This window comes from Telmatherina bonti (assembly GCF_933228915.1).
Source record: "Telmatherina bonti genome assembly, chromosome: 16".
NCBI classification, from domain to species: Eukaryota; Metazoa; Chordata; class Actinopteri; order Atheriniformes; family Telmatherinidae; genus Telmatherina; species Telmatherina bonti.
Window position 1 is genome coordinate 21,669,114 of NC_136614.1, and position 18,381 is coordinate 21,687,494.

Sequence of the window (18,381 nt, forward strand, 5' to 3'; positions counted from 1 at the left end):
AATTAATAAAATCTCTGACAATTTCAAATATAATTATCTTATATCCTGACTTTTAAATTACTTTTACCCTCAGTCAAGTGCTTAAAAGGACTGAAAATAACTAACCAAAATGATAATAATCATGCATAAACACAAGATGAGCTTGCATTCATTCATGCCTGACAGAGACAGCAACCTTTAGGCTTCTGGAAACCTATCAGCGTGCAGACAGCAATCCAAAATGCACTTTTTAAAAGTGCATTTTCTTGGCTTTGTTGCAAAAAGTCACAAATAGTACCAAACTAATGTACAAAAGTTGAGTATAAAAGTATTTGTTTCCCATGACTGAGAGAAGAAAAAAAAAAAACAGCAAAAAACACAAAAAAATGTGCCATTTTCATGCAGACAACAGTGCTATGATGCTATCGTTGTCACAGTGTCATCCTGACATCAGTTCCTGTGCCCACACTGTTGCCATGATGACAGTAGTTCAGGGTGACAAACGTGACTGGAAGCTGTGCGGTCGGATCATCATGCTGACTTTGCGCAAGGAGTAGTAATCAGAGTCCTTCCAAGAGTACCAAACAATCCCATCAGGACCCAGAGGCCCCCGGCCTTTTGGTGTGTAATGTCCTCCCTGCAGGGTAAAGAAAAAGTCAACACTTTTGTCTTCAATAGTGTCATTTTTAAAGGTAATCGGTGTTCTTACCCTGTAGTAGACTCCGTTCAGATTGGCATAGAAGCACTGGTTGTACCACCATCCGCCATGGGAGATCTCAGCACAGATGTTACCACTGTCTGGTGTACTGAAGCTCTGCTTGTCATGGTACCAGCTAAACGAGTCCTGCACCGTGCCGCTGAAGCCTGACACATGAAGGCGGTACTGATGCTCCTCATCCTCTACACTACACACAGATTAACAGTAAGAATCGAAGAAAATTAGGAAGGTTTTGCAGGAACCAGCTGTGTCTGCACACACAACACCCACCTGAAGCTCTGGTAGAGGGCATGTTTGTGCTGGATGCTCCAGTCCTCCAGGTCAATTCGGAGGCTGTAGTCTCCCTGGGTGCTCAGGTCGTGTATGTGGTTGTTGCCCAGCCAGAACTCTGAGTGCAGGTCACCAAATCCATCCCTGTAATCCCTCCAACTGCGGTCAAAGCTCACTGAGCCGTCTATTCTCCGTTGGATCACGGTCCAGCCACCACCTGAGGTCAAAAGAAGCCATTGTACATAAAAAAAAAAAAATGTGAGAAATTCATTCAGAAGTATGAGGCAACTTTGCATATCTTACAGATTTACTTTGTATGGAATCATCTGATGAATAAATAATATTTAATGTACAGTGTTTAAATCATTATGGCATTTGCATTTTATTACTGACTCACCGTCTGTGTCCATGTCACAGTATACTTCCACAGGCATGCCAGCCAGTAGTGGCACCACAGTGTAGAGACCTGACCTTCTCACTCCATTATAGTAGATGGAAGCGCAGTCAATGGGGCAGTTCCCAACATGCTGGATCTCTAAAAGAAGAGCATAAAAGACAAAGTCAAACAAGCAGCCTGTGGCGTTTGGCTCCCTCTGCTGACAAATCACATGAACACCAACCTGGGTGCAGAGCTTCTTGAGTGTTTAGAAGAGAATTGGGACGGACAATATTGACTGAACAGCCTGGACTTCTTTTCACATTTTCCACTAAAAGTGTCAGATTGTGCAGTTGGTTCTAGGTAGAAAGGGAACTTGTTAAACATCTAGAAATCTTACATTACTCCCATACAAAAACAAGTTAAAAGTGTACCTGCAGATCAAGAATCAGGGTCCCCTGGAGATGCAGTATGGAGGTTGCTTCAGCATAATGGACCTCCAGCTCATGGAAACGCTGCTCCAGAGAGATGTTCTGGTGGACCTTCTCTTCACTCTGAGAAATTGTGTATACACAAGTACACACATATCCCAAAACAACACAATATAATAACTAAACTTCTCCATCTCAGACATGTCAAAATGATATAACACCTATAGTAACGCCAAACTGAATCTTCTTTTGTTAATCTAAGAGATGTTAAACAGGGAAAATACCATTACTCTAACTTTTTCAAATGGGAACCTTGAGCTGTCAATAATAGACTAGTTAGACCAGTGTTTTTTGGCCCTTTCTGAGCCAAGCTGCATTATTTTTATTACAAAGATCACGGGGCATACCACAAACTGAAAATGTTGAAAAATTATGTTGTTTTTGTCAAAATATCTTTAATAAGATATCTGTCTAAGACTGTCTAACACTGAGTTAGACAGTCTTAGACTGTTTGCATTAACACCTAAAATTTTGACTTTTGAATGAGAAACGATGCTCAGAGAACATAAAGGATAAATAAGGTTATTGTAAAATTTGAGGCCACAAATGCCAAGATCTGATCTGTATTAACTCACTTTACCACAAACCTCGGAGCCCTTTTTGCTTATGAATAACAAACACGAGTTTCTTCAGCCATCTACCTGAGGCTACCGACTGGTCCAGGTGAGAGGTGTCTCTTTCTGTCTAAGCTCACCATCTGAGACGCATGAGGCTGCACGTGGAGGGGTAGGAGGCTAATCTTGTTAGTGACTAAGGTCAAGGACATGTAGAAATGCAAGCCAGCTTGATGACCAAGCAGCACACGTGGGTGCAGATCAGTACAGAGAGACATTTTTGCTTATAGTTGAAAGACTATGGATGAATTTTTCTTAAATATTAATGACTGAGGTTCAGTTCACACTCTAAACTTGGATCAAGGCTTCTCTGATGAAATATTTATTTGCAGTCTGATGTCTGACTCCAGATAACAGAGAGAATATAAAAAGGAAATAAATATTTCACAAAAAGTCTGCCCATGGAAGGGCATATTGAATGTTACGCGCAGAAAGCTGTCCCTGTGTGAGTAGAAAACCCGTGGGTCACCAGGTAGACTAGACCAAATACTCAAAGCAGTTGACAGGATTGGGTGACAGTTGATCCATGTGCGCTTAGTCACCTGCAGCTCGAGCACTTTAATGCGGTGCCGGTGGTTCCTCAGGTCTTCCTGCAGCTCAGAGATGGTCTCTTTCAGTATGACAATCTGCTGCTTCCTCTCCTCATTCTCATGCAACCAGTAGGAGACCTCATCACTGCAGCGGAACATGTCTGGGCATCTCCGCTCATCTAGTTGAGGCAAAGTGGCCACCAACCGGCACATGCCGTCCTCCATCAGCTGTCAGGGGAAGAAGATTTGATCAAGAGGAAGTTTCAGTTTCTCGTCAGGCACTACGGATGGTAACAAATTGTGGTAAAAGTACAAATAATAAAGATGGAAATTACTTGTCAATAAATTCTCCATCAACCAGGATATAAAACAGCAGAACCATGTTTCCTATCAGTAGATCAACTTTTCATCTTCATGTCATATGCCAAAAATCAATATACATTTCTACTGTATCTCAAAATATGGAAGCTGTGCAGCAGTTCTTTCATTTTGTCTGAAAAATAAAAAAGTTCATAGTGTGTTGCAATAAAATGTTTAAATCATCTTGTCATTTTGAAAAATAACATGTTTCTTAATTTGAAGTATCCACAATGACATGTTTCTTAAAAACTTCAATTTCAGCATTTACTTCACTTGACCCCACCATTTGTTTTGGTTTTTGTATTGTTCTTACAAGTGTTACTAGAATCTGTCAGATCCCATTTCATTTCTTCAGCTAGCTGTCAGTAAATGCAGCTTAAACAAAACACTGTAAATTAATCTAAAGGTATCTCAACCCAACTGGAAATGTCACTTTTGGGGGGGGTTAGATGATTTATTTCAATGTTACATTACCATGTAAGAAAACCCTAACCCCCCCCTCTTTTTTTTTTTAGTCTAGATGTCAAATCATTACATTTATATAGTATGTTTAGCACAATTTCATTTGCAGGTTCCCTGAGCTCTGTGATATCACTCCTGCTATCCAGTTTGCTTGGAACACATGGACACTTCAGTCCAAAAGAACAGATAGACCATAAATTCTCCATCTACTGAGGTTTTTTCTGTTACATGTAAATACCTACTGAGTTTGTTTTTCATTAGGTTTTAAACATTTGCAAGTTACACCATCATTTCATCATTAGGTTCATAATAAAATTTTGTTTTATGCTAATAAGCTTAGCCCACTGGTAGAAATTTACACTAATATTTTTGGCAGTACAAAATAAAATAAAATAAGATAAAATAAAATAAAATAAAATAAAATAAAATAAAATAAAATAAAATAACTACTACCCCTGACTAATGGCACTACAAATTGGACTAGATGGATTTAACGAAGCCTTGTGACTTGTTTGAACTGGTTGGACAAGCCATTGTTGTCAAACTGGATTTAAGTGCCTTGAAACCAGTCTCTCTAAACTGAATGTCCATGAGAAACAGAATAACCCCAGACTGCCCTGATGTCTCACTGGTGTGTTGAAATATAAGACAGCTGTACTCGCTATTGCACTTAATAAAGTACAATGTTACAATGAAGTCATACCCACCTTGTACTACAAAATCGCAAGTGAAGAAAAATATAATCACCTTCATCAAATACTTAAATATCGGTTGGATGAAGCATCTGTTTATTAAAGTCCTGAGCAGACTTTAGCAAGCCAGGTGAAATAAACCAAACAAGATGACAAGGGAAAAGCAGGAGTTACCCCCTTTTTTAGTGACTGTAAACACTACTTGAAATAAATTTGTAGCAGCACATGCTTGGAGAAGAATTATAAGTTCTGCATCACTTCCTACCAGAGCTGGTAAATCTTCAGAGCCCCTAACATTAACATGCCTTTACTACTACTGCTTGTAGAACACCACTTTGCCACTCACTCAAAGTATTTACCTGGTTTGTGTACTCCCCACACTGGGAACCTCCTCCATCTCTTAGAGTGGAAGCATTCGGAGTGTCTGCTTTGGCCTTTGGGAGCAACAAGATAAAGATATATAGAGCAGAGCACATGCTCCAGCTGGGAATGTTGGCTAAGGTCGGGAAAAGCATCTCCGTCACAGGGTTATTCTGTCCCTGCCTTGTCAGTGAGGATGAGCATGGGACACAAGTACATGTGCTTCACCATGTGAGGCTCTGCCGGCTCTCCCTGCAAGACGTAAAGTAAATATGATTGAATTAACTTCTCATTATAAACTACTGTTATATCCATGAGGGCATTTAAATAAAGCACCCAGCATTCGAAAGAAACACACAGTCTCCGCTTCCATTTCTATTTAACTTGTGAAACTTAGCTTTTTATGCATTATAAGTCACACTAAGACTACAGACGATATACATCACAGACTACCAAAGTCAAAATCCAATTTCTTTCCTGTCCACTAAGCATACATTGAAAGACATGTTAAACTCACCCCAGCTACACAAAACCTTCCAACCCAATCCTGGCTCGCATTGAACCAAGGGGTTCTCTCCATTTTCTTCTCTTCGTCTCTAAATCCACCTGTAGCTTCTTCTCACTCCCAGCCTCTCACCGGTGTCTCCCTCTTCCCTCTCAGAGTAGACATCTTAGTCCAGTAATCCACCTCTAAGAGGATTCACAGCAAGAAAGAAAACATAGGGTGTAAGACAAATAAGGAAGCTGTCTGATATTATGAGCAAAAGCGACACTTAGGATACAGGATCAAGTTTACTTTTACTTGTGACCAAAATACCCGTGTTCTGTGACAGGAGTAAAATCTCAGAGGGTGCTTTCATCAAACCACCAAATGTCTGCGCTGAATATGTTTCTTGATCATTGCTTTTATTGGACATGGAACAGAAAATCTCCTAATCTCATCGAAGTGTAATGAAGGAAAACATGTAAGGATGGAATGACTGAGAAAGAGAAAGCTGGCCTCATATTGTTAGAGCAGTGAATGCATGTAAGAGTCATCAGCTACAAGCCTGAATCAGCACATACAGAGAATAAACATCACCTACAGGCACAGTAATCCAACTCTAAGCTAGTGGTAATGAAGCTGGTGTGAGTAGGAGTATGAGGGGGTGTTGATCCTATTACAGTATCCAAGCTGTGCTTTACATTTTTATACCCTCGGGTGTTGCTCAGCATACATGGTTTTATGGGTTAAAGATATCAGACCATGCTGAAAAAGATCTGAGCCAGCAAGTCTGGAAGGTTTGTTGAATGAAGATGGGCACAGCAGCCCAGGAATGTGCCTTGGACCTTTTTGTTTAATTGTACAACTCAAGTCTTAACGAAAAACAGGAACATTGGATGCACACAGTAAATTTCCCGGCAGAAAAAATAAATCCAAGAGTGAGATTGAGAGTTCCTAACTTAGTATTTCTACTAACTCATAGAAATGTTACAAGGTTGAGTTCATTTGATTGAGGCCAAATGAAAACAGTAGAAGAAGCAAAACACAGGACTTCCTCCTTTATCTCTTATAGCTCAATGCACAACTTTCACACTTGCAGGTAAAATGGGCATCATCCCAATTAAGGAGAACAAATATTAGAATTCAAAGCAGTAATCACATGAAATAAATTCACATCACCAGAGCCCAACCTAAAATTAACTCAAGGATTTTATTGCCCAATACACTGATGTATAATCCAAATACAGTTTCAGCCCGGCTACTGGATAGTGTCACTTTTTAATGTAGGCATTCTGAATGCAACATAAAATCTTTCAGGAATTAATTGTGTCAGTGCTGAATGCGTGTGACAAAAACCTGTGAGTGTGTGTACAACCACATGGTGGCACAGTGTGACAGTTCACAAATCTGCTGGTCCTTGCCGTCTCTCTGCCAACAACCAAAAATAACAAAAAAAAAAGGGGAAGAAAGAAATGCATTTATTAGGTATGGTGCACACCGGAAAGAATTGATTGCCACAGTCTGGCTACTGTCCTGGTCATTTATCAAGAGGGAAAGAATCAATATTCTTATTCTTTTTCTGTGTTGAATAAAAATGTGAGGAGGAAGTTTGTAAGAAACTACTTCTTCATCCAGCATAAAGCCTCAGATTGATAGATGCTGAAACTTTATATATTTAAAATAAATCTTTTTTAAAAAAGTCATTAGCCTGTCATTTACCTAATTATTATGAGAAAGTTTACTATTGTAATTAATGTTATTGTATTTAAGGTTGAATATTTTTGGCTCCTACTGAATATAGTATTGACACATCAAATTCTTTGAGGCTGAAATAGTAAATAATAATCATAGGATATAACATCTTTTTTTTTTTTTACTCATCTGTTAATTATGAGTGGTGTGTTAGTCTACATGTTAAATAACTTCTTATTTAACATGGAGAAAAATGTCTCCATCTGAATTTAATAAAGCAACATCCTCCCACTGGAGGATTAGTGCATGGATTATTATGATTCAGCATAATGCAAACAATGCAATGAGAAACCTCTCATTTCTTGAACAACCATGTCAACATGTCCCGTGGTTGTGTAAAAGATACTTATCTGTTATCGTTATATTACTGGTATGAATCAAGCAAAGAAAGCATCTAGGAGATAGATGGATCTATTAAAATTGGGTTCAGAACTGTCCAATGCAAACACAATGCAAAAACTCATGAATGGTCATCAGCAAACATTTAAATATTTGGTGAATTTCAACAATAATAATCATAATAAACAACAGCAGAATTCAGGTTTACTTTTAATATTCCATATGCACAGTGCAAAGGGACCTCAGGGGATTGGGACTAAAAAGCTTGATGGCTTAAAAAAACATTTATTTGTGAGACAAATCAGAAAAAAAAAACTATGACAACACAATGTAAATAACTGCTGTAGCATCAGTTTAAAACTGTCTCCATCATTGACAACATACTGCAAAACCAAGAGAAAAAGGCAGGTTCTGATCTTATTTGGTGTAAAGGGGCTGCTTCCGACATGTTGTTGCTAAAAGGACCTGAGGTTGAGTGATGTGACAGTTTGACAGGATGCAGAGCAGGTGGTGAAAGTTTAACGAGGAAGTGGAAGAAGAGATGCTGCTGAGAGGTGTTTCCCTGGTTGTGCGAAGCAACATTGACAAGTTTTAAAAAGCAAAATATTACTTACATCATCTGAGCTTTCTCCTTTTGTAACATTCCCACATTTCACCTGGAGACTGACCTTGTGTAACTAAGGGTCAGATTTCCATGTTTATGGAAGCAGCAGTTCCTGTGGGTCAAACAGTCCAGCAACTGAACAGCCACCATGTGATGATCTACCCTCTAGGAGCACAACTTAATGCACTGGGACTTTGCATCGAGCCATATTATGTAGATGAGGAATGTCCACGGTTCAATGAATATTTATTAATTTTCTATATATTGCTCATTTAAATTCAGGATTGCAAGAAAGCTAGAGCCTATCCCAGCATATTATCAGGCCAGAGACTGGGTACATTCTGGATAAGTCACCGGTCTATTGCAAGTTTTAATAATAAGAAGAAATAGCTAAATATTTTATATAATAATGACTTTGACATTGTACTTTTCACCTCCTTTTGCTCTTTAATTGACATGTCTTGTCCTTTTTCTCTCCTTAAAAGCAACTCTGTCCAACTCTGAAGTTTTTCCATCCACTTAAACAGTTGCACAGAATTATTTAAAGCACAGATGACACTTTAAATATGCATTGTGGATAATATGACACACACACCAGGAAAGATAATAACTTAATAAAGACTACCTCATCGTAACTTCTACTTTGATTATATCCTGTCACATGATAAACCAGGAAATGAAGGGACTGTAAAACAATGGAGAGAAAAATATTATTTAATAACATTTTTATTGACTGGTGAAATGAAAAGATGCACTTCCATCATGCTGGCCTGCAGAAAGTCCTGCTTCTCATAAAGACTATGCTGTATAGCTTCAGGCTCAGTTAAGCATGATCAATTTATTAAACATGTGACTACAATGGTTACAAGACACCATCTTGTTAAGGCTTATTGTGTTTACAAGTTCTGGATATGCATATGTTTGTTGTGAGTATTTAAACAGGAGCTTTAACTCTGAACTGATGTGGAATATTTATTTTTTCAAATTCACATTTTCACTCACTTTAAACAGCCTCTGGATACAGAATGGTAATTTGTTGAACTTCATACATAACTTGAATTTTTTTTAAATCTATTAAATTTCTAAATTTCAGTATGTGCCATGGGATAAATAGTGGATTTTATTAATTCAGAATACTTTTTTTTTTTTTTTTTTTTTTTTTTTTTTACAAAATAATTATATGGCCATCTTTTGCAGCTAAAAACAAACAAACAAAACAACTACATTTGTTTTTGGTGATAAGTGTTTCTCTAATTCCTCACATAATAGGTCATATATGGTCATATATGGAATAACGGATAAGTTCTATTAAATAATAACTGATTTTTGACACAGAAAATCTTTAACTTTGTACAGTATTGCATAAGATTTTGACATCTTGGTCTTAACATAAAGTACAGTATATGTGATTTTATGTTTGGATTATGGCATAACTCCTGCCATAAAATAAATAAAATAACTCCTAAAATTTAAAATCTGTTACTTTGTCAATTTCATCATGAATTTCATGATTATTTGTTTTAATCTTTTTGAAAGCATTTGATGCATGTTCTACAGATATAATACATTTTAATGAAAAAAAGAAATAGATTCTAGATAAAGAGGCTTAGAGAAAAGATTCAGGAAAAGTTCTCATAAATGAACAAATGTATGTGTTTACTGAAAAGTGAACAAAATAAACTCTCAAAACTCACAGCTTCCAACCTTCCTGATAGAGCACTACATTTTTTTTCACAACCGACAATAATCTTTTCTTTTTTTACCATTTGAAACAGCTAATGACTACTGTAAAAACAGGTCAACATTACTTTTTATCTTGCTTGCTTGCTGTCTCAGCTTAATACAGTCAGGTCCGTATTGAACACCAACACAAGTTTTGTTATTTCAGCTGTCTGCCAAAACTATCTGAGGGCTTAAACTGCAGACACTCCCTTCTGATTTAAGGGTAATCCCATTCAAATTGGAGGAAAGATTATATATATATATATATATATATATATATATATATATATATATATATATATATATATATATATATATATATATATATATATATATGTGTGTGTGTGTGTGTGTGTGTATGTGTGTGTGTGTGTGTGTGTGTGTGTGTGTGTGTGTGTGTGTGTGTTGCTGTTTTTTTTCAAGAAATTTAAAAAAAAAAAAAGACATCCATCAGTGAGATAGTAAAAAGTTTATGAGTGACAGAATTAACAGTTTGGTACATCCTGAGAAAAAGAGATTGGAAACTTTAAATGGTGTGGACATCCATGAAAGAGAACAGCGTTGGGTAGTTCAGAATTCATTCCATAGTGATGAAAACCCCTTCACAACATCCAGCCAAGTGAAGAACACTCCAGAAAATACGTGCATTAATATCTCAGTCTTTTTGTGAAAAGAATCCCTGAATCCATGAGAGAAAATACAAAGGAGGTCATGTGATAGATTGGTGACCTGTCCAGGTTGTACCCTGCCTCTCACCCGAAGACTGCTGGGATGGGCTCCAGCTCCCCTGCAACCCTTTCTTGGATTAAGCGGGTTCAGAAAATGAATGAATGAAAATACAAAGGGTTCACCACAAGGTACAAACCTTTCATCTGCCTCATGAATAGAAAATAAATCCAGATTAGACTTTATTCAAACTTTCTAGAGAAGCTGGTTTAAAAGCAGTCTTTGGACAGATAAAACTAATAACCTGTACTAGGATGATGGGAGGAAGAAAGTGTGGAGGAGGCTTGGAACAGCTTGCGATTGAATAGACACCATATCCTCTGTAAAACATGGTGGAGGCATGAGGTGGACATGCACGGCTTACATCAGCTCTGGCTCAGTGCAGTTAATAACCGTCACCAAGAAGGTGACAGAGGTTATGTTATCGCTGGTGTTTATCTGACTGTTTGTGTTTTTGTTTGCATCTCCATGCAAAATCTACTGAATGGATTGCCATGATTTTTTTTTCTGAGAATGATCTTTGTCTAATTCACATTGAGATGTATTATGCATCAATGCCACTGACTCAATACTATATCTATCATCAAGCATCACTCCCCCAATTTTCTGGGCTGATATTTATTTGCAAGTCTGCAGCACTGCAATAAACTCTGGGAGACGATCGCCTTAATCTGCCCTATTCATCACTCTATTCCCTTCAGTACCACACAAACCTTATTACCCTCAATGCACTGCAGAGATGTGCTCAGCTTTAACCAATACTAAATGGAAAGAGCTAGAAGAGGAGGATCAGGCTGAAACAGACCATTACAGTCCTTTACGGCTCTTATCTCCATGCAAGCTGCTGCCTGTGTCGTAGTAGCCAGAAGAGAACACCAGTGTATGTTCACTCATGTATTTCATTTTAATAGCGCTGAGGTTGTTTGTACCAAGATGCAGCATGCACCACATTCATTTCCCTTAATACTTGGCCATCTTTTAGTTTGATATTTGAAGCAGCATGGTTTATGGCTACAGGTGTGTGTTTTCCATGGGTTAAAATGACCTATTGTGTTTTATGTCAAGCTGACATAAAATCCATCCTCTGCTTCATCTCCTCCTAACTGTGCTGTGTGTGTCTCCAGATGACAAACTTGGCTGACCTCCTCTTCGCAGTTAAGAAAAAAGCATTTCACACATACAGTTGTTCACCAGGATGTGTGTGTATTGCAGGATGCAGAAATGTGAGGGAAAAGACTGTTTTGATAAAATGTGCATGAGTGGGACAAGCCACATCAATTTCAAACACAAAAAAAAGGCATCTTTTCAACTCAGTGAGTGTAAAAGTGGAGTTAACATTCAGTAGAGAGGTTGGCTATTCAGTCATCGCATGAATGAATAGTGAATGGGCAGAATTTATTTATAATAGGAATACTTCAGTCAAAGCAAAACCACTCGTCATATCATGAGAGAACCAGTCTGAAACTAGAATTAGCCTTTCAAGATAAACTGAGTGGTCTTTTGAGCATTGGATCAATAGTCTTGTCATGAATTTGAAAACAACAAAAAAAAATGTAAGAAGCAACACAAATAAAACACAGAAAGGATTGGTATAGATCATGAATACAGTAACCATGCGTGATAAATAGACTTCACGACTATTCATATATGCAACCTGTGACTATAATTTTACTAAAGATGAGAACTATTATAGAGCAGAGCTTTGTGATGATTGTCATATTACATCTAAAAAATATACTAGCTTAAATATTAAACTTGTCCAGGGAAATTCTTTGTGATTGACATCTTTTGTATACGATGAACAAAGACTGATGTAGACTTCTGCATACAGTCCTCCCCCAGGTCTTTTTAAATCAGTATTTCAGATGTCCATCTTTATATTGTTTCCATGCATCCTCTTTGTTTCTAAATGTGCCAGAGCATCTACTATGAAGAAACTAGCCTTTTAAAAACTGTCATCTTCTTTGTTTTTGTATAACAGATGACTCAGTGCAGTCTCAGTACATTGATGTTGTTCTGTTGGGAATCCTCAGAACAGGAAATATACCAAATACGTAGCATAGATGCAACAGACAGAAAAGATTACAGCTTATGCATCCAGGAGCTGTAGGCAGATCAGTTATGATGTTGATGATAAATACTAATTTGAGCTAAACAATATGTTGAGTTGTAAACCATGACTCTCACCAGGGACGATTTTCTTGAATGATAGTGTAAACAGAAGGAAAAAGTTACCTGTATTTAGACATGAAATTGTCAAGTGGTTTAGTACAGTTAACATAAAAAAAATTTGTTCTTGTTGAAAGTTTGGCTATAGACAACAACTAATCAAACAGCTACTGTTAACTGAATCTCCTCCCAGTGGACAAATTTCCTTTGGACAAATCAGTCCAGTCCTTGTTGAATGTTGCACTTCTAAACATGAGTTACATGCAAAACAATTAGCAAAATTAAATTATTTCCAGATTGTTTAACAGGCTTTAACAACGCTTGGTTAGGGTTCCTCCAAGGAATGAAAAGTGCCATGCAAGTCATCTGTAATAGTTCGTACATAGAAGAATTGAATTAGGAAGACTGACATGCAAATCAACACTATTGGGTTTTGACAGAAATGGATCATAGTTAGAGGCATATAAAAAAAAAAGGACAACTAGTGTCCTATATTTCTGTGTGATGCTTTCCATTTGTTAACTTCTCTTCTTTCAGTTTTAATTCCCCTGTTTGGACAAATTGTCCGTGCCATTAGTTTGCTTACTCCTTGCATTCAACATCATCTTGCATTCCTGCCTGTGAGCCTGTGTTTAGGTCATCCATTACCTCACCACAGACACAACAATTTTTGTTCAAAAAGACCTTTTAAAACAGAAGATACTGACCTCAGAGTGAACATAGCAACAATCTGTATATGAAACCTCTTACAACCTGAAATATTTAAAGTGAACTGATTTTGTTCTGAGTTATACTTTCGTTAAGCAGCTTGACAATAAAGACAAATATATGTGAAAAAAGAAAGTACAATGATTCAGTAATAAAATCAGAAATAAAACTTGGAGATATTTGGGAATTTGTACAGCAGCCTTTTTGAAATGTAATGAAACAGGCAACTTGTATAACTGAGATAGTGACATATTTATAACAAGATTGTTTTTCCTCTAACCAATAAGTTGTAAGGTATTGGAAAATGCTTTCGTTTATGGCAGTTTTACTGTAATCATGAACTATCATTTCCATTTTGACATGTATATTATTGAACCATGAAACACATTTTCACCACTTCAAAGTCTGTTTTTTATATTTTTATTCTCTCATTGGCTTTGCGTTGCTTGATTACACAAATTAAATATTTACCATACCTTTTTGTGCTTTGTTCCCTTCCTGTTATGTTCTTGAGCCATGATAATGACTCACACTTGTGGGATTTTATTTGATTAAGTATCAAGTAATTGTATAAAATGTGGATGAATTCATTCAATCACACACTGAATGTGCTTAATCACATTTCAGTGTTTTTCACACCAAATTACAGCACCTCTATTAGTGGCTATGGGCTCCCTGCAGGGTTTCAGAAAACCTATGACTACAAAGTTAATTAGCACAACATTGTGGGGTAAAAACCTGTATCACCATATCCTGGATTTAAAGACTTCAAAGCTGCGTTTATAATCGACCAGTACGTTATACGTACCAAGAAACTTTCCAATATATAGCTTTTTCCAAATATAATTTGGAGCATGGCAGGGAAAACCCATGCAGGCACAGGAAAAACATAAAACAGCCCACTTAGAAAGTGTCCATCTGAACAGTATGAAGTGAAGCAACAACAACAAGTCAGTTGCCGCAATTTCAGACAAAAGGAAACAAGCCAACATTCACTTCATGAACAATTCCCACCGGCATCGTTGCTGAGATGCTTTATCTTAAACTGGGAAACATCATAATGGTGAGGAAATTGGTGAGGAAGAATTCAAAAGAAGATTTGAAGAAGCAACTGGACTGACAGACAGCCCTGCAAAAGAAAAGAGAAATATTTCAGTGTCCGTCAGTTTGTCCAATACTTCCACTTGCATATAACAAACCTGTTATTTTATGCAAACTACATAAACATGGATGACCTGGTGAAATTACTATTTAATTTTTGGTGATGGTGATTGGTTATGCAAAACAAATTTTAAAGAAATAAAATAAAAGCTGTGTGGACCTGACAGGTTCTCCCTTTGCATGGGTTCATGCTGGGTATCCAGCCTTTCTCCCACAGTCCAAAGACATGCATGTCATAAAAATACATTCCCCCTATATGAGTGTAACTTTATTTGTCTCTCTATAGTAGTCCTGCAATGGACAAACAACATGTCTTTTACCTAGCTGTTGGGAGAGGCTCCAGTCCAACGCCTGCATTGAAGGTTTTGAACCACTGCTCCCACTCAGCCTGTTGATGCCATTTGTATCCATAAATCCCAGTTAGTGTCATCAGATTGAATTGATACAGCATCACTTTAATGTTGATACCAAAATAAACTGATAAAAGGTAAGTTTAGCCAACTTTACCCTCATACCTTGTGGTTCACAGTGTGTACTATGAAAATAAATAAATAAGGTAGATACTAAAGTATCTACCGTATCTACAACTCAAATAAAACTTATCAAATATTTACAGAGACTTTCAATCAGTAAGGAACCTGATAGCAAGATGCTTACTGTTAGTCTTTTTACACAGTTTTACTGAGCAACTAGTCAATGTTTCCAGTTGAAAACATGGTCACTGATCTCTCACCCTGAAACCAAGATACTTAATAATAATAACGGATCGGTTCTAAATTCAGTCCTTGAACATGTTTTATATAAATGGGCCTGTTTTGGTTGCTGAGAAAAATAATTACTGATTCATTCCAACATTGCAGCAGTTCATGTTACATTTCCATATCTTTTGCTTATTTGTGTATCAGTAAACTTTTATTGCCTGGCAGTGTGTCAAGTGTGTCTGACCTTTTTATGTCACTCTGCCAGGGAATCTGCTGTGCCTCTTGTTTTCACTTGGATCGCAAATGACATTATCTTTTATAGCACTGAACCCTGTGCACCTTAGTTGTTTATAGCTTATATCAAGTTGCAGAATGAAGTCTGAAGTCTGGCCTACGGCAAATGATGATACTAGCAAAAATAGACAAAATGAATTTCACATTGTAAAGTTTAAAAATGACATGTATCTGCAGTGCAGCTTTTTTAAATCTAGTGAATAATTGAAACTGGAAACGTGGAAGACTGGTGTTGTGCCACAAAAACAGCAGCACAAAAGTACACATAGGCTGTCTCTGGCAAATGGCTGTTGCTTTGTCTTATCAGGCTCACTGGGGTCGTTTGTGTGTGCAATGTTGCTAATCACCCCCTGGCAGGTCTGTAGGAACACAACAACAGGGAGAGGGAGAGAGCAAATGTCCTGTGAGGAGAGACTCGATTCATATAGAATGTGTCCTGTTATTCTGTTTTCTCTGCACGAGGCTTGGTAGTAAATGTGTGGTTGTCAGACTCATGGCTTTAGTGAACCAAAACATCAGTGAATAACTATAAAACATGTCAGGAAAATAAATTAGAAAATGTTTGTTGACTTCATCATACAAACACCAATGTTTTTTTGTTTTTTTCTAAAAAATGCCTTTTATATTGTTTACAACCTGAAATATTTAATAGCAAAAACAACGCTGATGTGAAGAGTTGATTTAATCTATGTACACCAATCTTCACCTACCAAGATCTTATATCACAACACTTGACCAAAGCATCTATCCATGTTTTTTTTTTATATTTAAATTTTTTATTAGAATAATCAGATAATAGACATTTCCCTTGTATCCATATAGATTACATAAAAAGAGGTGACAAAAAAAATCAGGATTATACATATATATATATATATATATATATATATATATATATACATATATATATATATATATATATATATATAAGTATATATATATATATATATATATATATATATATATATATATATATATATATATATATTTTTTTTTTTTTTTTTTTTTTTATCTACTGTGATGTACCAATGAAAAAAATGTCTATACTACTTTGGTATTCAGTAAAAAAAAAGATGTGCAGTCTGGCTCAAAAGCAGCACATTCACCTACATCCTCTACATTTTTCAACCCAGCACCTGAAAACTGTATGCGCCTTGGCTTTCTCTTTGTTGAAGATTGCAAACAATATAAAAATCATTACATGCTGTAACGTGATAATGTCAGAAGCTGTGGCCATCAAGGTGGCACAGTACAAACAAAGTAAAACAAGCAAGTCCACGAACACGCAAGCTGTGAAACATTTCACCAAAGAACATGTGCTGGGAGTTCACAAACGCAACACGAAGCCACAAATTACATTTTGCCAAACATGACCCGGTTACCATGGCAACAACACATGTATTTGTGAAGTGGAGAGAGTTCCCTTCCCTTAGACGAGGAAGAAGGGAGACAAACACATGAGGATGGACTACAGCAGGAGATGTTTGCATCATGCTGCAGATTCATGACACTCTGCTTTTGTGACTGACAGTGAGTAATGAATTGCTGTAATCCTTCAGACTGTGCGTGAAAGCACGTCCTCCCACTCTGCCTCTTAATTTATAGCTCCCTCTGCCCACTTTGTGTGCTAATCACAGCAATGTGTTTTTCTTATGTGTGTGTGCGTGTGTTTTGTATGATGTAAATGGCAGCTGGAATGGGAGCGGACGCTCAATTGCTTTGTACTGCAATGCGTTAAGGCTGTGCAGTTTATATTGGGTATCCCCATTCCTCGCTGCAAGGGAAAGATTACTGCTTAAAAGGCTGGAATCCTATGAAAGACTTACTGTTCATTGTAGCTCATGTAAAATTCAACTATTATAATTGCATGAAATGGTTTTCTCTATTTCTGAAAGGAAAGACCTAAACTCATTAAATATCTAAAACACATAAATCAGGGGTCTTAATCATAAAACATTCATTCATTCATTCATTCATTATCCTAACCGCTTAATCCAATGAAGGGTCACGGGGAAGCTGGAGCCTATCCCTGCAGTCATTGGGCAAAAGGCAGGGTACACCCTGGACAGCTCGCCAGTCCATTGCAGGGCTAACCATAAAACATTCTAAAAATAATACACTGAGAAATTTTCAGCCAGTTTCAGTCAATTTTGACATTTGCAAGGATTAATGAGCAAGGTTCCTTGCACTAAGTGGGGGAGTGACAAACCTTTACTTCAGCAAAGTGTGGTCTAATGAGAGGATCTGCTGAGAAGAGTCATTTGTTAAAACAAAATGGCTTTAAAATTTACCTCAGAGCTCCTGATGAGCACAGTGAAACCAACATGACTAAGTAATTTCTATTTTTTTAAAAATAGAAAAAAAAAAGCGATCTAAATGAATGTAACACTGCAAAACTTTTCTGCAGAAGTCATGTACAGCATGTAAGAATTACTAACATCTAGTGGAGTGGCACAGATGGCCATTTTACTTTAAATACCAGGCTTTGTGAATGAATGGATGATGGTTGTCAGGATATAAAATCAATCTGTGACTTTAGCACATTACAAACAAAGCTGCCATGCAGTTTAAAGGCTGAAATGGTTCCCACTTAACAAATAAAAGCTGTAAGACCATTCAGGGCCACCACTGTAAAAATAGTGTTACAAATATGCCACCTACCATGTGTATGAACCCACATAGATGCAGTCGCTATAAATGTTCCTAAAATAAGTTATGAAATAATAAAATTCTTTTTTTCCCACAAAACAGCTATTTTAATAGTGATTATCCATAAAAACACAGATTTTGATAATAAAAATGTTCTTTTTGTTACACAGTGCACCTCTTTATTTAATTTCTTAAAGGTTTATAATCACAAAAGGATCTA

At 37.0% G+C, this 18,381-nt stretch overlaps 1 protein-coding gene across 1 annotated transcript; it reads right to left on the reverse strand.

The window, feature by feature from the left end:
- Positions 1 to 469: 469 nt before the first annotated feature.
- Positions 470 to 5,007, reverse strand: LOC306767185 (techylectin-5B; the record flags this gene model as incomplete). The annotated part of the gene is made up of 8 exons (XM_079255107.1): positions 470 to 616; positions 689 to 884; positions 968 to 1,184; positions 1,365 to 1,502; positions 1,588 to 1,702; positions 1,778 to 1,897; positions 2,991 to 3,206; positions 4,852 to 5,007. 8 exons carry the CDS (start codon positions 5,005 to 5,007, stop codon positions 470 to 472), a joined length of 1,305 nt encoding a protein of 434 aa, XP_079111233.1.
- Positions 5,008 to 18,381: the final 13,374 nt, after the last annotated feature.